The sequence below is a fragment of the Periplaneta americana genome, chromosome 6, assembly GCF_040183065.1.
Source record: "Periplaneta americana isolate PAMFEO1 chromosome 6, P.americana_PAMFEO1_priV1, whole genome shotgun sequence".
In the NCBI taxonomy this organism is placed as follows: Eukaryota; Metazoa; Arthropoda; class Insecta; order Blattodea; family Blattidae; genus Periplaneta; species Periplaneta americana.
The window spans coordinates 441989-469009 of NC_091122.1; the positions used below are offsets into that span (position 1 = coordinate 441989).

At 38.8% G+C, this 27021-nt stretch overlaps 1 protein-coding gene across 1 annotated transcript; it reads right to left on the bottom strand.

The window, feature by feature from the left end:
- Positions 1 to 5659: 5659 nt before the first annotated feature.
- Positions 5660 to 26246, bottom strand: LOC138700844 (uncharacterized). Its single transcript, XM_069827199.1, has 9 exons — positions 25911 to 26246; positions 23891 to 24167; positions 21258 to 21482; positions 20409 to 20735; positions 19694 to 19882; positions 16857 to 17208; positions 14626 to 14962; positions 13794 to 13924; positions 5660 to 11053 (listed from the first exon to the last, which is right to left on the bottom strand). The coding sequence occupies exons 1-9, from the start codon at positions 25969 to 25971 to the stop codon at positions 9797 to 9799; spliced, it is 3156 nt and encodes a 1051-aa protein (XP_069683300.1). The 5' UTR covers positions 25972 to 26246; the 3' UTR covers positions 5660 to 9796.
- Positions 26247 to 27021: the final 775 nt, after the last annotated feature.

Below are 27021 nucleotides of genomic sequence, written 5' to 3' on the forward strand. Positions count from 1 at the left end.
TGTAAGCCACACGTGGTTATATAATAATTTAACACTAGTAAGTTTGCCATTTAATCAATCTATTTACTATCCCAGCAACAATCTACATTATAGCAGATTACAGCTTGTTTCAGCACACCCTGCCACCTGGTAGCAGCATCTGCACCATTCACATGCAAACTGCTAGCTGTCCGGTAGTGTTATAGTAAGGTATTTGCTATAATGAGATCAAAATTGGATCACACATTTCGTCCATGGTGACAAATAATTTGATGTATCAAATCTTTTCATGTTGTCTTTTGTCGACACTCATAAATTATTCGTATTTTTTACTTGTTCAAAGGGGGAGGTACATCTTTCCAAATGTAATTAAAACATTGCTATATCAGTATTCTTCAGTCCTGGTGGAATGAGATTGCCAAACTTGCAATACATCCTGTGTGCTGACAATGCATCATGGTGCCATGAGTACTTCTAATTTCTACGGATAAAAAAAAAATTTAATCTGATCTAACAATTTCTGCTTTAGTTTGCATTTTTAATCTTTTCAATCAATTGTTTTTAATTGACAGTAATATTCATTTGTGCATGAAATCATGCATATCCTGTTATTTTCCACGAATCTATAAATATTTCAGTGATTCTTACTTTAAAATGTTTCTAGTAACTGCAGGAACAATATAATCTATAATATTTTATAGAGATCTCATTCCCCAGGACGTCAGACTTCTTTACAGTTGACTACAGAGGTCCGGAATAAGATGTAACGATAAATAATTTTTGCAATCATCAGATCAGAGACAAATAATAAAAAAATTATAATGTAAATTAACAATTAAATTTAAAGATTAGGCGTTATATAAATTGTCATGCAATATTCCTATTGAGTCTTTTATATTATATAAACAGATTTTTTTTTTATATCTTCATAAGTAACCCCATGTCTTTGTAAGATATTACTAGTGAATTTATAGGAGGATTTTCTTGCACCAAAAGACAAACCTCGCACTTCCCGTGCATAATTATAAATTTTGTAACTCTTTTAAGGAATTCGTGGAAGACACAGAGATTGCTTTTCTTCATCTAAACCTGTTCCTGCTGTCTCAAATTGGACTGCTGAGTTGAAAATTATGGCTTTCTTCATAGACCTTTCAATGGCCACTATATCAACTCACCGATTACTGTTGTCCTCAGACATACAATGCACCTCTTCATATATTTCCGATTTGGTTCTCAATAGTGGACCACAAGAAAGAGAAAAGTGAATTTTACATCAAAATAAATAAATAAAATGGGGAAATGTAGTTTTTTATGCATGAAGATGTACCTCCCCATTGAAGGCAGCAGCACAGGGACTTGAGAACCAAGTTTCAGCATATTATCTGTGTGCAGATATTTCTCCTACACAATTTTTTACTAAAAACTTAATTAAAGGGCTCTCTTATGAAAAGAAAAACGATTTATTTAAAATCAACTATAACAATTTTTTTTAATGATTTTGCTTTTTGCATATTAAGATCATGTTATAATGAAATGATATGGACAACATGTTTAAAAAGAAAAACATTGTTGTCAGCGAAATTATAGCTTATCCTACATTCACCACTACCTATAATAAATGCCTTTTGGAAAAAGTTAGTTATCTTTTTATTTAGGTGCGTAATAAAGTGTTTCATTTCTGTCTTTTGAATAATGGTTCTAGAAAATCTACTATAACGAAACTATAATTGAAGAGTAATCTCAAAACGCATTTATTCCGTGTTTATGAAAGGACTGAGTTAGTTTTTTATCCACCAGTCTACAGACTGAGCGAGTATTCAAGTGATATGCACAATAACACAACTTTTAGACATGGATTGGCGTTGTTTTTGAAGAAAAGATGCTTAAAATATAATGATAGAGGTCTAAAAAGAATCATATACAGTAGAGTCACGATTATCCGATCTAAACTGGATCTGGGAGGGTCGATAAGGGAAAATGTCGGATAATGGAGAACAGGACAGAAATATATGATGAAACAAGTGTTATAGTAAAATACTTTACTTGTTAAAAAAAAGTAGAACAAAATGCTAATGAACAATGAGAACACAGTAGGCTCACAGTAATAAATTATACAGTGCTTGAGAAAAACTGTGTCATTAATGTTCGCTTGCCTGCTGAATGACGTTTTCTCACTGCTAGATCTACCACGAACAGTGACTGAAGGTAGGATAATCGAGACTCTGCTGTATATGTATAAATCATAAAAATGGGTACATGGACTGAGCAAGTCAACACGATAAAGAACATGGCAGTGTTACTGTGGTCGACTGCATGAGGCATGTAATAAATAACGTCTTATGGTACAGGGTTTGAGGCTCAAAACCTACCAAATATAAACTAAAACAAATTCCATATGCCAGAGTCTTGACAAAGGAAGCAAGGCCGAAAAGCTATGCAAATTCTCTAACAGCGTATTACTCTCAACTTCCATGGTTCTGTTATGGGACTGGTCGCATCTCTGTAATGGGGATTTTGTACTGTGATAACGTTATATAATAATTAGCAAGAGGTGTTACATTAACACTAGACACACTACATTTATAAAAATTCCTTTTAAAAGTTAGCAATAAAGTAATTACAGTTGCAAATCAAAGATCTCTGAATTAAATGTCTACCTATCTCGTTGTTGCATGATTCATTGCAATATTTGAAATGTTATGTACAAGAGACTCTAAGCAACAGTTAGTACAACTTTGACCTTACGCTTTTATCATTTTCAGAAATGGAGAAATTAAACAGTAAAGGAATTAAATGGCAGTCATACATGATATTCGTATAAATTTCAGAATATATAATTTTATACACAATTCTTGCATGCTGTCGTTTACACTCCCATGACTTCAGACAGTCTCAAAACACGTTTCAAAGCTCGGATCAGACAAGAAAGAAATACCAATATCCAATATGCTTAAGTTACCAGATATTTCAGGGGACAGAAATTGGCATAAGAAAGAATTTCTGTCAAAATTTCTGTTAGTTTGTTATTCACTTGTATTGTTTTTATATACTTAAAAAATTAGAATACTCATTCTACTTACATACTACTAAAATTACTGGCATTTTTTAAGCAGGTCTTCTCTGGATCTCAATTTTGCAGCAAATTCCTGGCAGCTCATGTTGAACTTGGTTAAGATAGCAAGCATGGCTCGAACAGTTTCTAAACTCATTCCGGATTTTTGGGATGTCCACATTATCAACTACAAATTCAGTAAAATACTTGGGGATGAATTTTTATACTAAACATATAGAATATATATAACACGAAATGTTGAAAGGAATTTATCACTTATAAAATACTTATTAGGCATAATAGAGATATTAAAAAAAACTCTTACTACTACATTACTTACAACGTCTATATAAAACCAGTATTAACATACTGTGGTAAGTTTTTATAAGAGCAAATCTGAAAAAGCTAAAACAATTAGAAAAACAAAGTCTCCAATTAATTACAGAAGCTATCAAATCTGTTCCAATACCTGCAATGCAACCAATAGTTCATCAGTCTACTATTGAATATGTAGAGCAGCTGGTTACGGACTGGAAGGTCCGGGGTTCGATCCCAGGTGGTGACAGGATTTTTTTCTCGATGTCAAACTTTCAGAACGGCCCCGAGGTTCACTCAGCCTCCTATAAAACTGAGTACCGGGTCCTTCCCGGGGGTAAAAGGCAGTCAGAGCGTGGTGCCGAGGTCATGGAAAGCATGGTGCTCTATCTCCATGCCCCCCCCCCCCCAAGTGCCTTCATGGCATATTACGAGGATACCTTTTTTTTTTACCTTTACTATTGAATATGAACTAAAAAATGATATTTAGTCTTACACCGATTAAATTGGGATGTGAAGTGCGAGGTGTGGAGCTGAAAACTGTGGAGACGCAATATAAGTTTCCATTTCCTAACATCAAAAGAAGTTAATATTGTGTTTGCCTTTTCTGTTAAAAATTAAAAAGTGATGAATTATAAAACCAGAACCAAGACTTCGTTCCATACTCAAAGTTACTTGCATTGTTGTCCTGTTTCACTCACGGCTTTCCTCATATTTTTATAACTACGACCTGCTGGCCCACCTTTAATAATTTTCCTGTCTTTTATAAAGCTCAGTATTCCTCAAACTTCGTTATTCTTTGGACTTTGGTAATACCGGTGTATCCTCGTCTTATGAAAAATCGAATGAATTCATTCGAATTATTCCGATTAAAACTGTTCGAAATAAACGAAATGTTAACAATATCATTCGATTATTCACTCACTTTGCCTACCTCCACAACAAGCTATATCAAGTTACAGGTTTTATTCCATATGATAAGAATGTCACATTCAGGGTCATATCGCGCAACAATAGAAAGAATGTTAGGTGCGGGTGTTGAATATCTGACCTTGACCTTCATTACAATGAATCCATGATGAACCACTGAAGTGCTAGTTAATTCGAAAACATTCATTTCATTTAAATGCTCAGTCAATATGTACAGAGGGAGTAAGCAACATATTGCATTTATTGGACAATTCATTTGAATGATTTAATTCTACAATCGAATAACTGCTTATGGCAGACATCTTGTAACTATAGCTAATTCTTCGGTGGGCGGGCAAAAGGATTTAAGTAATTAATTTTTGCGATATAAGATTTCATTAAACCCATTTTCTAAGAGAGATCCTAAAACCAGTGAGGTCAACAAATAAAGAAAAGCATGAAATTAGCCGAAACATGTCACTTTTCGGATTTATAGCAGTTGTTTAAAAATCGTTGAAAATTCCTCCTGTAAATTATGGCGCGAAAAAGATTAAAGTTTGCTGTAGAAACAGAAGAAACACGTGCTATATACTAATGAATGTGTGACATTTAAAAACGGTGCTAGATCCGTACTTGGTGAAAGCTTGGTAACCTTTTATACATTAAATCAAATTTAGCAAACACAATGGATATTATGAGTGCGTCGAACTCCACCCATCCTTGTACAGAGAGAGAATATAATTATGACTTTTCTTGGAGAATGTTATGCTAACTCGTTAAAAAAAAAAAATCCTTTTTCAATTCCTGATTCAATTACAGAGGGATTAAGGCCCGCTCCCACTTAGCAGAATCGAATTTCTCTTCACAATGTATTTAAATGGCAGATAGCAGAAAGTGGCACATCAAATCGAATCGAACAGAACAGAATTCAGGACTAGAACATTTATTCCACTACCGGAACAGAATTTCTTGTTTCTGGTATGATTGTAAGTTCTCGTGAAGCTTACATGAAAAAACAAATTAATCATATCCACTCTTATTTCATTTACTATTGAAAGATATTGCTGAAATAGTATGTATACAAAAATCACAATTTAATATGAAGAAAAATTAATAAATGTCGTGTAGGTGTGTGGTTAGCACAATGATCCCCCAGCCATTATAGCTGGCTATCATAACCGGATTTCTCTACCCATCGTAGCTTTCCACGATTCTGGGTGGGCCCCGAAATTTCATGACCATTTCTTCTCGAACCAGGGTGCATTCTGTAGGCAGGATGCCTTAGACCACGACACGATGTATGGGAACTTATTGAAATGTATATTATTATACATATATTCTGAGGAAGACGTAAAGTTTCCTGCAGTCAAGGCAAGGCACCTGCAGACTGGATGTCTCTAGCATCCCTTAGTTGAACACAGATGGTGTTACTTGTGAACAATGTAATATTAGAATGTGTGTTCAAGTTTCTGCCCAGTGACAGCTCTGATGGCATTTTATATGAAGACTACCACCAGACCACGAAGACAGTCTAAAATATTATATGGAAGAAGGAAACAAATATGTATAAGAAAAGTGTAGAGCAAGCAAGTTTCAGAGTTGAAAGGCCAATGTTGATCATATTTTCTGTATTAGACAGATAATTGAGAAAAAAGCTATATGAAATCAAACTCCAAATTTATTATTTGCTGATATTGAAAAAGCATATGATAGCTTGTCATTAGAAATTATGGGAGATTCTAGACAATAAACAAACTAGTAAAAAAAAATATAAAGGAATTATACCACAAGCTACAGCTGAAACTAAAATAGGAAAGAGATTAGCATCAGCCAGGCAATCTTCTGGCAATAGAGATCCAGGGAACACACATAGATGTATTTCAATTAATTTTTCAACGTTTTTTCATGATCATCAGCTTTTTAGGCTCTAACGGGAAAGTATGTGCCCTGGATCTCTATTGCAGGAAGATGGTGGTCTGACCGATGCTAACTACATAATTACCAGAAACGACGTCTTTCTCGTCACTAAACAATTACATCAAAGGTTTGTTACCTCTGAAACTTTATTCAAATTATATTTAGAAGGCTAAGAAAATATGGTAGAGAAAATGCAGCATTATGGGTACAGTGATTTTCAAGAATATTGTATTACATTATCCTTAGCTGACGTTCAATTAATAATAACAGCTGACAATTATTCTTTAATATATAACTGAAAGAATAGCAAGACAACTGGTGACAAATAATTATAGATAAGACTAATTAAATGCCAATTGGCAATACAGAGGTGAACAATTTAATGTTAGAAACTGAAAAACTGGTTGAAGGATGAGAGAAATTCAAATATCTAATATTAAAAATTATAAAATGGTGGGCTTGAAACAAAAATGAAAGAAAAGATAGCAAGAGGAAGGCCAATGATAAGATTCTTGTTTTCTTTTAGTTGGTTATTTAACAATGCTGTAATATCAATGGAATTAGTGACAGCAAGGTGAGATCGAGGATTCGCCATAGATTAGACATTCGCCTTACAGTTGGGGAAAACCTCGGGAAAAAACCCATGCAGGTAATCAGCCAAATGGGAATCAAATCCATTCCCAAGTGCAGTTCTGGTCAGCAGGCAAGCACCTCTGCCAATTGAGCTACACCGGTGGCTGTGAGAAGGTTAAGTAGAACCTTAAGTAATAAACATATTTTTAAAATAACAAAAATAAATGCATAATATACTGCATACCATTTCTTAGGAGTGTGACAGCTTATGAAGCAGAATATAAATTGAAAAGTTAAATCTACACAAACGCACTTCCTCAGGTGGTCTGCATGACGTTCAAAATAGAGAGATGTGAAAATTAGGTGGAGGATTGATTATCACAATTCTATGAAACTGGTATGGTCATATTCAGAGGAAGGGGAAAGACCATATATTACATGGAATGAGAAAATAATTGCACTCTTCATGTCGAAAACAATCTACTCCTAATGTTTTTACATCCAGATACATTGTAACATATCATGTGTTTTGATTGTAACCATTATTCTAACCCAGCAGTCATGTGACCTAAAAAAGAAGTTTAGGAGGAGACTGAGAAAATAGAGAAGAGTTGAGAAGGAAAAATTGGGCACAGGAAGAGGCATGTGCATTGCCAGAGCCGTCATTCGCATGTTTGGCAATGCTGAGTGCAGGTGAAATAGAGCACGAGGTTTGAAAGTGGTATTGACACTTTGATATAATAATGCTTTAGTTTCGTTGTCACGTGTACATTTCGGCAATAATTTATACAAAGGTAAGTGGATATGATCAAGATTCAGAGAATTGATGTATGTAATTTATTACATAATCTAAAATGTTTTGTTCCAGTTTCAGAATAATGCACAAGTACTTATATACAAAGACTGCGTCATTTAAAATAATTACAGAAATTAAAAGCATACATACAGGTTTTCTATTCATCGTACAAGGATATATAAATAAATACATAAAAAGATGTTTCTTGTACCAAAAATAAATAATTCAGTAATAGAATAACGACATATTTTCACAGTATTCTGAAGTCATTCCAACCAATTAACCAATTTGTAGCTAGCAAATTGACAATGTTTGCTGCTTAAAGGTGTTTCACCTACAACATGAAGGTCTAGGATAACCACAGAGACATACATACAGAATGGAGTGAGGCAGTCAACGAGACATCAGATTTGTTTTTCAATGTAAAAATAAACTGAGAACTATTGTAATTACAATCAAATGCTATACAGATTACTAAATTATTTTACATACAGGTCACACTATCATTACACTGTCCATTCCTGAGTAATCACCTCATGTTATTGGCTTCTCTGAATACAGACAGTCACTGGTCTCTCCAGAGCTGTGTGCACAATCGTGTGCGCCCTCTTTACAAAAACTTTTGCCCGATTGTCAGATCTATTCCGTAACTAATGCTCAGCAATGCATTTGCTATCATTGAACAGCTCTTTGATCAGTATAGCTGTCTCTGAATATGATAAACTTACGTTTTTCTTTTCCTTCGAACAGTGATTTTGTATGTACTAACAGAGCAGGTTCGAATGTAGAGGCCCCTGGGCCAGAATCCACTTCACTAAATCAATAGTGTATGACTGAATTCATCCTTGTGAAGTTGTTTAGTTCTGTAATGCAATGCACACCATCGTGCACTTGCATTCTTGTCATTTCCTTTTTCTTCTCTTGCCCCATCTTTCTTTTGAACATGTTTTCCACTTCCTTTATCCTTGTTAGGTTCGTAGGAGCTATATTCTGATGCAGAAAGATATCATCCTTGACATAATTTCTTGCTATTTTGCACAACATTCTTGAACATACATGTAACTGCAGCTACATGCACTTCATTTCATTCAGTTCTACATGTGAGGGAAGGTTTTGTGAAAATATTTCCGAGGAAAACAGATTAATCACCTTTAATAAATTCTGAAAACATATGAACTGGGAGCAAAGAAAGGTATTTGTGACAAAACATGTAACATCTGCACAGCCTAAGGAAGGTACACAAATAACCGTGATTCTTCCAGGAATTGCAAGTTGGTTTACAGTGGCAAGATCACAGTCTGCAAAATGGTGTTTCTTTCAACTCTTACTCTAAAGGAATTTCAAAGATCTAGCTGGATGAAGATCAGTGTATGTGGAATTAGCAATCCAAATAAATACTGAATCAATAGAATACTAACAGTTCGAATATTTCAAGAGAATGGAAGATAAGATAATTTTCTACAAAATGTATACATGAATTAACACATTACATTTTGAAGTTTTTACTGCCTACAGATGTGGTGATGTTCAATTACATTTTTCCCCTTAAATCCACACAACTCGAGTGGGCTGCCGAGATGTCAGAGACCCACATCAAGTGTTGGGTAGAGTTCCTGGGTAGCTCAGTTCGTAGAGTGCTGGTACGTTCAATCAGAGGACCGGGGATCGATACCCAGCTCCGGAACAATTTTTCCCTTGAAATTATTCAATTCTGCTTCACAGGGAGCTTTACCTGAAAACTAGACTTGCATAATGTTCAATTAGATTATCAAAGCAGAATCACCCTTCTCTTAAATAAAGATGTAATTCTACTACGGAGACTTCTTTCTTCTTTTATGGAGGAGAGACCTCAGCCTGAGGCTTATTGTGCTTTCCACTCCTGAATGGTTGAGCTCTTGCACTTAGCCAGCATGCTGCGCAGTGAACTTAACTCAGGCTATGATAACATGCGAAGAACTGTGGCCAAATGATTCTGAGTCCAATGCCAGAAGTTACCTAGCAATTCAATTGGTTTTGGAAAAAATCCCAACCAAAATTTGAACCCAGGCCCACTTGTTTCACAGTCAGACATGCTAACCGTTACTCCACAGTGGTGGACTACTAAGGAAACTCCATGATCTTCTGTGATCTAGAGTTCACATTACCACGAATAACTGTACAGAAATCTGCATATGAGCGAAAAACCACCAACTGTAAAATGTTGCTCACTTTGAATGAATAAAATAAGCAAGTAAATAACGTCGTGCTGTGTGCTGCTAGCTGGAAGACGACGTAGTGCTGCGTTTGAGAGCCAGGGACCACCGGTTGGAGTCCCAGGCGAGGCTGCCTCTATTGCACAGGGTGTAAGCCGGGTCGTTCCTCTTCTTGTGGCACAGGTGCTGCCATCTGGCCCTCGTGCTCTTCTCCAGTATAACAAAGAACACAAAGAAGGCCAAGCCTTGCAACGTCGCGGTGGAGCAGAACAGATACGACAGCTGCCAGATGCCGAACAGCCAGGAGAGCCCCAGCAGGAAGAAGAGGAAGACAAGAGTGCTCACTCTGCGGGTGGCGACACTGCGGCGGCACTGGTAGCCGTTGGACTGCAGGTCCGAGGGCCGGCAGATGGAATAGGTGATGAGGACGAATACGGCCACATTCAGTGACACCACAACAGCGACTGGCACCACGACAGACAGCAGGTGAGCCATGCCAGAGGGGTAGCAGCGAGGGGGGTCGTAGGCCTGCGGTGCAGTGAGCAGCAGTGCTGCACACGGCACGACAGGTAATCCCCAGGCAAAGACGCCTGACTTGAGCAGGATGTGCGGTGCGCGACGCAGCGAGGCAAGCGGCCTGGTGAGGCGCCGGTACTGGAACCACGCCGCCACCAGCATCCAGCAGAAGGAGGCCAGCAGCGAGAAGTGCAGCACCACACCCAGCAGAGGGCAACGCCACCCCGACGCATCCAGCAGAAAGGTCCCCATGAGCAGAGCGAGTGACGCACACAGATGCAGCTGGACCTTCTGGCTCGCACCCTGGCGCCAGGCGGGGAAGAGTGCAGCAGTGAGGGCCACGCCCCCCAGCCCGAGAAGCGACAGGACGCAGCCCACTGCCGAGATGACGTCGAGCACAGCATTCGCATCCTGCGTGACGGGGGCCAGCAGCTGCCCGAAGTGGGTGAGGTGCGTGCACACACACAGGCCCCTGCCACCCACAGCGCAGCCTGCGTCCGACCAGTTGCCACGCCCGCCGGCCGCCTCGAACCTCCAGAACACGCATTCGCCCCCGGACGAGCCGAACACCAGGAGGAGCGGGGACTGCAAGTCGAGGTGCCTCCTTCCATCCAGGGCCACACTCACCACGGGTGACGACACGCGGGCATCTGACACAAACAGACTGTCGTCCCAGAAGAGACTCACCACCAGGCGATGCCGTCCTCCACTCAGGGTGAGCTGCGGGGGCATTATCACTGCGGTAGACACGTTCATGGTGAGCAGCAAGTCCACAGTATGATGCGAGGACAGGCGCACGATGTCCTGTGCAAACATCAGAGTAATACAATATAGTTTACAAGTCACTACTAGGGGAGTGGCTGATAATGAACCCAGAAGATGGTGCAGGATCAGGATATACAGGGGAAAGTTTTCACATTATCTGACAACAATATTTGAAGCAGAACTCCAAGTCATAAATGCACAAAACAAAATAAGACAGTACTATTAGCAGACTCAATGTGCAATATAAGTCGTAAGCAACTTCCAAATCAGAATACAGATTAAATAAGATACAGCATCAAAACTCTGCAAGCACAAGAAAAATCAATTATTTTGCATATTGGAAATGATCAAGTAACCAAGAAACACAGTGTGATAATCCAAAAGCCAACACGTCATGGCAATACACAAAAGACCAAAAGACTTGAAAAAAGAAACAAAACAAAATAAAAATAAAATAAATAACAGAAGACAAAAACAAAACTAAGAAATATTATCTCGAAAACCATACGAAAACATACAACAATATACAAGATACATTGAACATCTACCAAGGAAAACAAATGCCCTCTTCAGACTCTTCACTGGCCATAACTGACTGAATGAACAAAATAGGAATGAAATACATCTGTGACTACACTGGGAAGCATGAGGATTAATGGCTTACATTAATTTCATGTTTTAAAGCGACGAAATAGGAAGTACTTAGTTCTATAGGCGAGGGGTGAGTGTGGGCCAGAGGGACAGCTTGTACAGCATTGACACATTGCGTAAGAACGTAACTTTCCACTGGAGTTTATAATGCTAAAATTCGTCTATTAGAGACAAACTGGCAACACAATGCCAACCAAATGTCTCGTTCAGTGGGACAATGTTGCCAAACTTATGGCACCAGGCCACATAGTTACCTTCATTGCGAGTGTAACACTGTGATTCGAAGTAGGCAGTCCCCTAAGTGCTACAAGGAGAAGAGCAATATTAAAGATGGAGCAAAGAGAAATCATTTATGTGACAACCGGGTCTCTACTGGCACCACATGATGTCATTTACAGTTTAGTCGCTTCATAAGTGGAGACTAGTATAAGTTAATATCCAGACATTGGAAAATAACATGTTTCACAAAGTTGGTACAATATTTTTCTTTTGTTTTCAGGTAATTGTTGTACAATCTTGGGAGAATACTTTCACAATGGTTTTAACTACACCACAAAACATTAAAATTGTGTTATTTTATTTAGAAACAAAATTACTAACAGAGACATAACGTAGATATCATATTCACTTTAATTCTCGATCAGCACCGATGCCAAAGACAATACTGAGTGCAGTACAGAAAGTGAATAAAAAAGGAATCCAGGAAGACCGAGGACACAATAAAACATTGAAGTGTATGGCAGTCAGTCAGTCTGGGACCAGAAAAGCATACCGAAGTCGTGCACAAGAACTGAGGCCGTGCCCTACATCTATAGGAGAATTTTGAAAGAACTCAAAATACAAGTGAAACACTCGCTAGCAGTTCAAGACAAGCGTCAACGTGTTGAGATGTGCAGCAGTTTGGAAGACAATGACTAACAGAGCATTTTGGGCTGTGGGAAGGCAGTTCCATGATATTGTTTGGTGAACTGGAAACACAAAACCTCACATTCTGGTGATTCACTAATGGGTTTGACTCTAAACCTCACATTCTTGATCCATTCCTTATCATCTCCTGTCATTTTGTTTCTAAATAAAATAAAACAATTTTAATTCTCTATGGTGTAGTTAAACTATTGTGAAATATTCTCCCAAACTTGCACAACAATTATCTGAAAAAAGAAAAAAAAAAAGAAAAAAAAAGAAAACCATATTGTACCAACTTTGCAAACAGTTAAACACTTAAACCGGTATATTTTATTCATGCATGCAATAGATAAAGGAGAAGTTAAGTTACTTCCAATTAGAGTTGCCAACTCTCCAGTATTTGCCCCTAATTTTTAACAGTCTCTCGGCTCCTGTATTATTCTTCTCTTTAAGCATTTTTCTCGCTTATTTTTGGATAAAGTAAAAACTTTTATTCTAAACATTTGATTTTGCCGTGATTTGTTTATATGATGAGTTTTGTTGTTCAAGAGATGCATTAAAATATGCAGTCTTTATAGAACGTAATGTTCGCCAAGAATGAGTTTTAAAATCAAACAGTATTAATGTTACAAATTTGTAAAAACTGGCGAGTTTTGTTCTAAACATATCAAGTAGTAATGCTCATACAAAAAGGGTGTTTCATCTCTTGAACAATAACTGGACTGATGTTCGAAACAAGAGCACGGCACATTTAATCAAATCAGAGCTGAAAACTGCAGTCGACTTCAACTATTACACGAGGCAAAATGTCTCAAAATATTTTTAATTTAAGCCTAGCTGCCGAAGTGTAGAATAAAGATGTTTTTAGTAACTGAACCGAATAATCTGTCTATTTCATAAGTGAAATTTTGTCGATTTCTTAATCTCCCGTATTTTCTTCAAAAAAAGTTGGCAACCCTACTTCCAATACACTTTATTCAACTATAGAAAAGATGAAGAAATACAAAATGAGTTAAATATTCCAAATGTTGTTGTTTTCTAATGCCAGGCGTTTGACAAAGTCATTTGACCTCTTGCATTCCAATATTTTTCAAAGATATTATCATGACCAGCCACTGAAGCACAGATTTTGAGATATTCCAAATGTTCTGGCATAATTACACAAAACAGATCAGAATGGCACCAACCACACGAGATCCTACTTCCAGTATTTTCGACCCACCTCTTGTCTGAAGAATTTGTGTTGCGTCTTGAGCACGGCCAGGCCTTGGATTCCTGCATCACTCTCCTCAATATCTGCAACCAGCGACACAAACCGGGGCGTCACTGTAAGTGTAGGGCTGGACGAAGATCCTGCACAGATCACGGCAAATTAACTTCAATCCTGATGTCAATGGGGTAGAGTTTTGTGGCTTCTTCGAAGCACATCCAGCAATCTTTTTGCAATCATTATTAATAACAAGACGAATATTTTTTTTTTTTTATCCAATGCCACCAGGTTGTCTTTTCGACACTTCTGGTCTTCTCTCCTGGCCGTGGCTTAGTTGTAACCCACTTCTGAGGTTGGGGCGCCTGGAAGGCGGAGTTACATTATCCCGATGATGTGATAGGATGATTATGATAATGTGGTGCCAGGAGAGGTCTTAAATCTAAACTTAACCTAAATTCCAGACCATGGACGAACACAGGAATAATCCCCTTTAAGGAAAAATTCCTGTGCTCTAACCGGGAATCGAACCCGGGACCTCACGAACTGTAGCCAAAAGCTCTGACCACTAGACCACAAGGTCACAAGACGAATATGAAAAATCAATTAATGACACTTGGACAATGGACCTGCGAGAATGTGACGAGGCAGTTGAAGACACTCCCGAAACACAAATTTGCAGACTGTTTTGAAAAGTGAGAGGACGACAATCAGTAGGCTACTCTGATTGGGCAGATTTAAGAGGGAACAGAAGTAGCAGACTGAGACTAAATTAAGAACCTCTGATGGCCTGGGAGGAAAGTCACAGAGCAGATAACCACACAGGTAGCGTCCATCATGTATTCACCTGGGAAGTCCAAGTCCACTGTATTCAGCAGCCGATCCAGGGACTCCAGGATGACGTTGCTGGCATTAGACGTGCTCTGTAACATCCTGCCATCAGCCAACACCTTCATCACAGAGTCAGCGACACTGGCTACAACCGGCAGGTCCGTCTTCTCCAGGGTGCCATCTTCCACACCAGCGATCACACGGGAGGCTAGCAGGACATCAGCCGCTGTGCAGGAGAGGGCGTCAGCACACTCAGCCAGGGCAGACCCCAGTGTCTGCAGCGTCCTGGAGGTGCTCTGCCTGTGCTCGGACAGCTCGTACAGGAGTCTCGTCCTCGAGGACGGCTCACTGCACTGAAACCGGAAATCCTTCCTCTAGTGTACGCATGTATTAACCCTTTGCTCCTGTGTCAACACAGTCAGCAGAACAGCTAGCATAATTCACTGAAACATGCGACGAAATTGGGTTTAGTATCTGTAATCCCACCACATGGTTCTATATATATAATAATAATTTAATACTAACTGAGAACATTTATTACTAATTTGTAAACATATTAAAGTACATAAGGCAAAGGAATGGCAACATAACCATAATATTAATTATTGTCATACCGGTATGTAAAATTCTGCAATATTCACTAATTGACGCTAAAGATCAACTCACTGTTTAATGCTTATGTTGGCAGTATTTTAATTTTAGTTAGGCCTACAATTAATACAGCAGATATACACTGAATACAGATTTCAATTAATAAGTTAGCCCAAATTATTGTTTATTAAATATTTCCTTGGAATATGTATTTTATAAAACATTAAGGGGACACTCAACTATATTTTGGAACTTTTTTCCTATTTGACCAATCTTTTTCAAATTTGGAGAAAAAGTTTAATATACACATGGAAAGTAACATGCAAAATCTCAGCTCATTAGATCCAATACTTTTCAAAATAAAAAAAAAAAAATTCAATTTTTAATCAATCATTAATTGAAATATCACTTTTAATTTTCATTTTTTTGGCTTTATGCATTTGACTGTGACTTCTCAATGAATAGAGGAAGAATTCTGCGTATTGATTTAGTTCTGTCACGTAAATTAGTGTAGAAATTTAATTTTTCATTTCTATGACACTTTTTCTCCAATTTTTAAGTTGAGTGTCCCCTTAAGATCCAATACAAAATGCAATGGATATGAATGAAATAAAACTGCCATCATTTAGTTCATTTCAATGATGAACGCTGGAATTTGGATATTATTATTATTATTATTATTATTATTATTATTATTATTATTATTATTGTAAATTAAGTTTTCAGGTCATATAAATATTTAGTTATGTGTGAGGTAGATAAATTAGGCCCACTTAGTACATCTAGTAAGTTAGGCCTACAATTAGTACTCAGATGTACATCTTAAATTACTGTTTATTAGATATTTCGATATACCAATATTTTGCCTAATGTTTGCATTTTAAAAAGAACAATGGATATGAATAGAATAAGACTGGCAGCACACAGCTAATAGTGCATTTTATTTCTGGAAAAGAAAACGTGAATTTCATTAGGCCTATTCAATAAGACACAAAGTTAACAGATAAACATACGCAAGCATAATATGTTCAAACAGCTCACTGCTAAAAACAGATGGCAGCCGTGCCAATACTAGCGACATAGTTGAAGTAAGAACATCAAAGATAGGTGTCCCTAATGTATGTCCTTTTGCTGTGTTACAGAAGAGGCTTTCAGTGTAAAGGTATTGAACATCAAGTTTGTATATTTTTAACTTGCTCTGATCACAGCCACTAGCACGTGCGGAACATAGGAATATTATATAGACAGGTAACTTGTAAATGTAAAGTGTTTCAAATCAAACATTTTGTTTTTCCAATATCACAAACCAATAAATAACAAAACTAAATTGTAGGTGTGTCTTTCAAACATGTTGTGACGTGCATTGATGCCCTCTTCATGAGGTCCTGAAGTCTTTCTGGAGGTTGTGGATGATTAAAAACTGCCGTTTTCAACATGTTCACATCTGGTATTAGCGATATCCTCACCTCTCATGAAATCCCTTACGGGTTCTCCAGGATAAGGCCAAGCATTATTACATAATCAAATTACTCAGTAATACTGTCCTTCATTGGCAAAGGATTAACAATGGGATCTTAATAGCAGACGTACATAAAAAAGACTTAAACGTAAGAGAAATCTGTAAATTCAACTGAAATCTGTTGTCCAGCTACTCACCTCAGCTCTTAACGTCTTCTCTGCCCAGAAGCCTCCCTGGACGAAGTCTCCACGACAGTGCTGCTGCACCACAACGCCCTCACTGCTGACACAAAGCTGATCAGGAAGGATTTCCTGCCCAATTGCGGCTGTAGGCCACGAAAGTGTTCCGTTGCTCTTCAAATCTTGTGCGTGGCAGAACTTGGAGCTCCGGACGTACACAACGGCCTCCAGACCGTCTCTGCTCCGCACTGCAGCACCCGTCAATGCCTGACGCAGGCTGTGCAAGTTCTTGTAGTCGCCTTCTGTCTCTTCTGTGCGAGGCTCTGCTGGGACTTCGATGCGAAACAGAAGTGTCAGAGTGCCTTCAGTCCTGAGAGAAGAAGAAGTGCGTTCAGATCCATCGAGCAACAAGTCCCCAGTCTTCAGCACTGCACCTCATTTTAACACCCACGCAGTCCAGAACTCTAGCCACTGCACTGTCATAATGGCAAATCGTTTATTATTCACTTATTAAAGTTGCTTTGATATTTTATATTTATTATTATTTCTTAGAGTCCAAAAGACTATCAACAAAGTCAACAGTAACAAGGAAAACAATAACAACATTAAAACACTGTATTGCGTATGGGAAAAAATAGCTGGCCAATTATTAGGATCTAATGCCAATTCTAAGTGCTCTTTCATGATGTCAATTTTGAGAGCTGCGTGAATCTCTGCATGGCCAGAGTTCAATTGTTCACAACTTATTACTGGAAAAACAGGATTCAAAAACTGTATGATATCCTCTTGTTTAAGAAATTTTATTTTAGAAATTTATGGTTTATTTATCGACGCTCGCAACTGCAGAGGTTATATCAGCATCACCGGTGTGCCGGAATTTTGTCCCGCAGGAGTTCTTTTACATGCCAGTAAATCTACTGACATGACCCTGTCGCATTTAAACACACTTAAATGCCATCGACCTTGGCCGGGATTGAACCCACAACCTCAAGGATAGAAGGCCAGTGCTATACCAACTGCGCTACCGAGGGAGACTCTTGTTTAAGATCTGATACAAGTCTGTATACATGAAGTGAAATAGTGCCTTAACACCACTCGTATCTTTAGTTCCAACAACAACTGATCGTTTCACATTCCTATGTGAAGCTGGAATGTTCACTGGGTGCAGATTGTTCACTTGTTTCTTTACAGTTTTCACCTGTCGCTGTCACCATTTCAGATTTTGAAACGAAAATTTTGTCGTCATCTTGAGATTTACGCAAATGCTATTTTCCTTCTCAGAACTTAAATTGTTCAAAGACTTCACGTCCACTGTCTGCTCAGAAGGAAGTCTGTGTGTGTTAATTTCATTTATTCTATTTACATGTTTGGACAAAATACTTACTTTGTATCGAAGCTCACTAACAATCACTTAGGCTATTTCTGATATAAAATGTTGTTGTTGTTGATTTCTAATGCCAGGCGTTTGACAATAAAGTCATTTGACCTCTTGCACTCCAATATTTTTCAAAGATATTATCATGACCAGCCACTGAAGCACAGATTTTGAGGTGTTCCGAATCCATTTCTTGGTTTGAGTTGCACAATGGGGTTAAATGGCAAGTTGTAGCCGATTTAAGTGAACACCATATTTTAACGTTTTGGTGGCTACTTCATTCACACACAACCCCCAGAATGTCTGGAGGACCACACCTGCTGTTGGTCGACGGGTCCATTGGACCTAGCTGGGAGATCTTGTTGATCACCAGCTTTCCCTCCTTAAGCCACTGGAGGACGATTTTAGTGCCATAGCAGGTCAGCACTAGGAACAGAAAAGTAGAAAGAGGAGGAAGGAAAGGGAAATGAACCCCTAGGCCTCAAATGCTCTAATGCCATCGGGGTCAAAGAAAGTAAGAGTTCAGTCAGAGGACTGGATAGGAAAGGGTAAAGAGAGAATTAGGTATTGAATAGAGGAAAATTATACCAAATTCAGTCATTAACTCATCAAGCTGACCAGTGCTAATGGATGAGTAGCCCTCCCTTCACTAATTTAACATCAATTTTGTTATTTTCATCAACATATTATTTCAATGCATTACTTACGTCTAAATCATCATTATTAAGTTTTTCTTCACAACACTTAACTGAGCTCTCATTTACAATGATGATGTCAGATAATTTCGATGATAAACACTTTTACAAATAAGACATTTCACTCCACTAGTAACTTTATTCTTACAGCAGAAGCGCATATGTTCACTTGATTACCTCCAGGTCGCAGTACTAGCTGGACAGAATGGAATTCAACGACAGTGGACTGTAGACTTTGTAAGTCATATTGCAACTTGAACTATAAATCAAATTCAATTAACACAATACAGACTTTACTAATAGGTTACAATTAATGGATATTATCTGAACTATAAATTATTATGACAAGTATTAAAGAATTAAAAGAAGACTGACTGGAACTTGTGGCCTATGGATTTTGTGAAGACTAACTTAAATACGAGATAATGAATCAACACTCACACTAGAAACAGAAAGGAAAAATACCTGGAAATGTTAGGAAAACATGTCCACACCTGTGGAGTAACGGTCAGCGCGTCTGGCCGCGAAACCAGGTGGCCCGGGTTCGATTCCCGGTCGGGGCAAGTTACCTGGGTGAGGTTTTTTCCGGGGTTTTCCCTCAACCCAATATGAGCAAATGCTGGGTAACTTTCGGTGCTGGACCCCGGACTCATTTCACCGGCATTATCACCTTCATCTCATTCAGACGCTAAATAACCAAAGATGTTGATAAAGCGTCGTAAAATAATCTAATAAAATAAAAAAATAAAATGTTAGGAAAACCAAATGTGTGGAGTTGCAGTTACCTGGCTGCCATTTTCACAGGTCGCACAGATATTTTCCTGAACTCTGGGAGGAGGACTTCTGTCAGGTTATGAGCAAGAGACTTCCAGTGAGCCAAGGCGTAAGTCGGCTCGCACACCGACAGAGGGCACTGTCCCATCCCTGCCCTGTAGCGCAGACTAGCCGCATAGACGTGGTTTTTAGTACTGGACCTGCAGGAACATCACAAATTGATTTACCTGAGATGAAAGCACATGTTTACATGAAAATATGTCTCTATTTTATTTTGAAGGCCTTAAGCAAAAGTAACATTAAATTACCTACTTATCTATTTGAAAATGAACATAAATTCTATTAAAAATGACTCTTGCAACTAGTTTCATAATATACTATTATAATATTATTTTCTAATTATTTATTTTTATTTGCTTATTGTTAGTTGGATATTATAGGACCCCTAGATGACTTACTCCCGTACCCAACAAGTGGCCCCTTGGAAAGAAGAGGCCCACAAGTGCAAATATAACATGACTTGAGATAACACTGCTGCATAATAGGGAAAAACTTTCTCTATCTGCTTCTATATGGTCACAAATGGCTGTTTAAAATTTGGAGGCAGGCGTAATTGTGTCTGTATGGGTTATTGCAAATGAAATGGACCTATTACACATTAAACTTCAAATATCTCAGTTTCTGCACCTGTGGCCGTGCACAGTAGAGGGAAAGCATGGTTCTCACCTGAACAGCTGCTTGTGTGTGCTCACCACATCCAAGCTGCCGGCACGCAGGGCTTGGCATATGATGTAGCCCTGGTTCTCAGAGATGACGCGGTACACAGTCTTGGTGATGGATAGCTGCAGGTCTTTGGCTGCAGTCCCCAAGCCCGTGAGGTTGCGTGCTGTCCATGAAAGGGCTCGTTGTGGGTCCAGAAGACACAGGCGTTCCACCATACTGCTGCCATCTTCTATAACGCAGGTTGGGTTCACAATCATGTGGTGGGTGTCGCTGAATTCCCACAGCCCCTCTTGTCCATAAACATCCAGGAAGAACCTGGTGCCCTCCTGCCTGAATCATAGAGCACTGTTGCACTCAACTTTGCGAAGCAGTACACAATGAAATGAACGACGTCATCAAGAATTCTTTAAATCCAATCTGACACGGCGAAAATAAATTTGGAGATTCCAAATACGAATTCAGTCTATTTGATACTATTTTTTCCATGGTACTATTACGTGAAATGCTCTTTCAAAAAAAATAGAAAATTACAACACAGAATGGCTATAGCATGTACACAGAATGACAAGATTTAAAAACACTATAAACCTATAGGAAGAAGACAACGAGGATATCTGTGAAGATACTAAGACCAGAACAGCAACAAGTGGCCTAACTGCATGGCAGTTAAACAACGACGACGACGATGATGATAGGAGGCAAGGTTAGGTAGGGCAAACAAGGAAGGAAACAGTAAGGAAGGAAGTTTTATTCTCTTGAATGTCAAAGGCTATTCAGAGATATGACAGAAACAGAATAAGAAATGTGAGCAAGCCGCCCACAGTGCTCTGCTGTCCCTGTCTCCTAGTTCACCTTATCTCCAGTTTCGTCGCTGGCTGCTCCGTCTGGATGGCTGTCCGCCCCGCACATCTGTAATCCTGGTCAGCACACGGGCGTGTCACGCACACAAAGTGGTGTGCAGGTGTGCTGCACACATCCAACTTGGCCCGCAATGTCACATTGCTCACAGAAAGCACCATACAGTCGCGGTCCACTTCCAGTGCTGGCTCCCCCTCCAGCCACGCAGTCTCAGGGTTTCTGCACTCACAACAACACGATACTTACTGAGTGAACAATTGAGGACCTGAATTGTAAAACATGCCAACTCCAAATTAAGCACATATATGATATTGTTATGTCTCAGGGTTTGATATCATACGTTAGAAACAGTATACTACTTGTTCTTTGTCAAGTTTATTGACTTCATGAGAAACCTCCTAAATTCTAAATCATTCCATTTCCATGTAATTAGTACATGTAGAATTTAGGTCCTCAATTACAGTTATTTCTCTTCGAAATATGTATTATATTACTTTCGCGTGTTAAATATTAGGTAGAGTACTTGTTGACTAGTTTCAGCCTGTTATGGGCTATCTTCAGAACTGGTTTCTCATTTTGAGAAGCACACCACTGCCTATCGGCTGTTCTCATCTTCACCAAACATAGTCAGGACCAGATACGGGCTTACTCTATCACAGCCATTAAAAAAATGAGTTGCTAGTTAGAATTATGGAAGGTATTTCTAATTTGTTCCAGTTCCACTTACAATGCACTGTAACTACAATATGGTGAAGAGAGGAGTAATGTTTTATTTTAAGTCATATGCAAAGAAAACATACACAACTCTACTCTAAAACTTTAAGAAATCATATTCATAAAAAGAAGCATAATTTATTGACAAACTAGCAATTAAACCATATTAAGAATATGTTAACACAAAATCATTGCTTTGCACTTAAAAAACACACAAACAAAAATTGCAATGTAAGCTTGATGACAACTGCTCGAACATTCAGGCAGAACAACTTGCATTCCTGAAAGCACTAGAAACAGTACCAGAAATGCAACAGAACCTCAATTCTCCTAGAACTCTAGCTCTATATACTGACAGCAAAATTACACTAGACTCGCTACCAGTAATCACAACAACTTAATAGAAAACATCAGGCAGGTATTGAGCTATCTGAAAAGCAACCACTGGATGGCAGCACTCTCGTGGGTCAAGGCTCACATCGGTAGATAAGGCAATGAATTAGCACACCACCTTGCTAAACAAGCTGCCAGTAGTGACGAGCCGGTATCCTTCAAAGACCGAAGTACTGAAGACACTGCGAGAAGAGAGCATGAGGAGATGGGAACGAGGATGGCGAGCTACAAACAACGGAGTCGAAACAAAGAAGTACTTTCCAAGCATCGCAGAGAGACTATACTAAAAGCCAGGTTATGAACTGACTAAAGAGGAAGTAGTTGGCAGGGCGAGAGGAAAGTGCGGGTTAGAGGGGTAGCCTGTGTAGCGATGACACGTTGAGTATGGCGGGACGGAGTGGGGAAAGAGAACGGAGCTTTTCATTGGACCTCACGTGAAAATGTCGTCTGCTAACGAAAATCTGGCAATGGAATCACGGAGACAGTGTAGTCAAACTTCCCAGTTCCTTTGGAGTACCACTTGCATTACGAGTCGCATTTCGTACCAGCGTCATTAGCTCGTGCTTCCTTAAAAACAGTAATTTTAATTACTAATATTGTTGATAGTGTTATAGAGAACTATAGACAGTAGTTATTTTAAACATATCAGTGACAAACGCTGAACACACTTTGAATCTCGCGCCACTATCTGGCAATAGAGCTCAGAAAGCGAGCGACAGAACGTTGCTTCCGGTTTAGTCGATTCATAACCTGGCTTTTAGTATAGTTACAAAAATCCCAATTACATCAGGACTCAGACCATGCTCAGGACACAGAAGAATAAGGGCCTACTTCTATAGATTCCACATAACGCCAGATGCAACTTGCCCCTGCGAGGGAGGAGACCAAACCGTCCACCATCTTCTGCTCGAATGTCCCAAATACAACATGGAAAGGCAAACACTACAGAGAAGCATAATAATCAAAGGAGGAACTTGGCCATCAGATAGAAGAGACTTAGTGAAAAGATTCTTAAAAGACTTTTGCAAATTTGTAAATTCAATTGACTTTACAAACAATTAAAGTAGAATAGAAGACAGAGTAGTAATAAGCACATATCTGTACATAATGTAAGTACATAAACATAGACTTACTGTAGGTAAGACAGAACAGGATTTATTAAGAAGTAAAACCCAAATTGTACAAAGTACAGCATTACTAAACTCAGGCATTCCAAACAAATAGCGGTATAATACACGCTTAGGCCTATATTGCAATTAGTCAACAATCAGGTATAGCTAATCAATCATCAAATTAACACAACTGGAATTCAACTTAAGTAATATGCATCCCATGCAATATTGATGTAAACCAGAACATGTAATGTTACAAACTGTAATGGAACATGTCATTTAATTAAGTTTCTAAAAAACAGAGAGAGAGAGACGGGAAGGGGGGGAGAGAGAGCTGGGGGGGGAAGTTCTCTTCAGACACAGCACATGCCCGTGGCTGGACAAATCCATTATTAACAAGTCACTCACAAGGCAGCCAGCTGCTTGGCATAGTCGGTGCTTGTCTGCAGCTGGTACACAATGGGGTCCAGCATCCTGCTCCGGCGTGCCTCAACCCATATGGACGGGATGCCCCGGCTCAACAGTGTCGCCACAACCTGCCTCAGCACAGGTTCTCCAGCATTGATCAAGCTTGTGCTGCTCTCTGCTCGAAGACATTCCTTGAGAGCAGACAGCCAGTCCGTCTTCGGCCCCACAAGCACGCACACGTTGGACACAGCTGTGTAGTCGTGCGGACAGGAGCATGCTGCAACAGCAGTTACCCAGAAAAAGTACATTTCACTTATGATTAGTACTTTTTGTTGAACACAGGAACATCTAAGGCATACGCAACGACTTGTAAAATTTATAGGGAGTGCTCAAATTGAAGTTTAATATAATTTATGTTGAAACTGTTGAAAGTACTTCTTCATTACAACAAACGACATTGTTAACTGGTAAACATAAATACACCGTTCATAGTGTTTAATCAATAATTATTTCATTATTAACAACACTACCACTTTTCACGAGGATTAATAAAATCTTAACATACTGTACCACAGACGGGTAGAACTTCACGAATTACGTTTTCATAGCAAACGTCTGCCTGCAAATTTCATTCTAGTGATGGTCACTTGCTATTTCATCAAATCTGAATGCAGAGCTTTTTCTTTGTGAGAATGAATGATAGCCACATGGTAGACCTAGTGCAGGATGTAAGTCTACAGAGAGAGGAGAATGATCGCTCAGCAGTAGAGGTAGACACGGTATTGTAGAACTTAACAAGTTCTAGTAGCATGTCACGAAGAAAAGGTTCTTCCCGAAGAGATCGAAAAGTCTGAAAATCTGTGACGAGGTGCAGTTCGAATTTGCAATATCTAGTAACACGTTCCTGTGTAAAAGTAGTCTCTCCTTGTCAAAGTCATAAAATGAGAGAATTTCTTCCATTTCCTTATCACCATCATTCAAACCATCAATTAGAAAAATTCTCAATCTTAGAAAATTTGCAATAAAAGTGTCAGTGCGATCATCCAACAATTCACAATATTATCAACAACTGCAGATGTGGCATAGATCCAGTGTCCAAATGTCGAGGTGACTGCTGGTTACTTGGCAGTTATGGCTCGGGCAATGCCTTGTTGTTCATTTATATGTTACTTCACTCCAGACTGTGGAAATCCATCACATAAGGAAGATTGCATTGTGGAATACAGATGGCTTTCTTGAAAGACAAGGTTCGATTTTGCAAAGCAGTATTGGCAGCATCAACGTGACAAAATACCTTCACACGTAGGCTTAGGTGACAAAAAATTTAAATGACTGCAACTGTACTAAAAGCCATTTGCTTTCAGTTTGTGATACTGATGCAATCAGCTCATCGTAATTGTTCATTACTGAATTTAGTGATATGTTATAGCTTGTACCATGGACTATCTCTTTGTATCATTAGTTTGGATAGTTGTGGAAACAGGGAAGTCTGTATATAAATAATATTGGAGCTGCTCAAAATGCAAAGCACCCCCAAAGTTGGCGCCGCTAAAGCCTGTGTTCACAAAAATTTCAGGCTACATCAAATTCTCTAAATGTACATCTGAATAGAATGACGTTATCATATCAGTTAAGAATATGAAAAATATAAATTACATTTAAATGCTACCTTAGTCAAGTTCGTGAACATAACAGTTCATGTCGTAACTTTTAATAGATAGCTAGTAAACTTCATTTATTAAATTTCGAGAACTGATATAATATATTTTAGGCTAGGGCTTAAATTTTTACATTTTCTAAGTGCGAAAATTTTCAATGCCAATGAACTGATATATTTCAAATTTTTCTTCTAAGTTTAATGACCACTGCTTCAAGTTTTTTTTTTACATTTAGGTGAACAGAGTTAAATGTCCAAAGCCACAAAATAAGAGAACTTATGTGTATTAGCAGTACATTCATTTAAATGAAATATGGAAAACTAAATTTAATATAAATTATGCTGTATAACTAATATATGTACCTGACATGTGTATAAATGCGAGCAAAACGCCCAATAAGGTTCTCCAGATCTGTACCTCCATGGCAGCCAAGCACCACACTCGTCCACGAGATGGGAGAGGTTTCCTGCCGGCAGCGAATTCTTTCAGTGATGACACAATTGTGGTTTCCTGAGCGATACAGATCACAAGGTCAAGGAGAGGAAGTGGACGGAGGCTGCACAAGGAGCAGGAATATGTGAACAGTGACAACTTTGCAAGATAAATGTATTGCTGGAAGAGAACTAGTGAGCCACTGTCTTCCAATTCCTTCCTTGTAAAACTTTCGCTCTTGGTAGTATCCCTAAGGGTAAACACAAATTCCTAGCATCAGATGGCGTGTACATCTATGGTCCAAACCATGAAGAGAGAGAGACACCACAGCAGCTTGTCAGTTGTTTACATCATCGAATAGTGACTCAATGACTTGTTAGAGAAGGGTTCAGCTTCCTTTGCACAGGTCAGATTTTCAACCATCATTCTCAGAGTGAAGTGGGGATCCTGGAATAGCCGTTGTGAACAAAGGCAAGCAGAGAAGAGAGGACCACTCAGAGCAATTTCACACCCACAATGCAAAAAAGACAGAATGGTTGGTAGGCGGTTACTACATGGTTTCAACCTTTAAAACTGTTTAGAAGGATTTCTAATTACCTATTTAAAAATTTCCAGTACGACCATTATTTTTTATCATGCTACTCTTGACTGGTAGTATATTGGAAACGTAATCTGAATACATGAAAAGACAAATTAACAAGGAACCCATAACAGAAAACTAGCTCAATAACACACCATCTCCAACTAGCTATGGTACAGTCCTCCTCAATAACACACCATCTCCAACTAGCTATGGTACAGTCCACCTCAATAACACAGCATCTTCAACCAGCTATGGTACAGTCCACCTCAATAACACACCATCTTCAACCAGCTATGGTACAGTCCACCTCAATAACACTATCTCCAACTAGCTATGGTACAGTCCACCTCAATAACACAGCATCTTCAACCAGCTATGGTACAGTCCATCTCAATAACACAGCATCTTCAACCAGCTATGATACAGTCCACCTCAATAACACACCATCTTCAACTAGC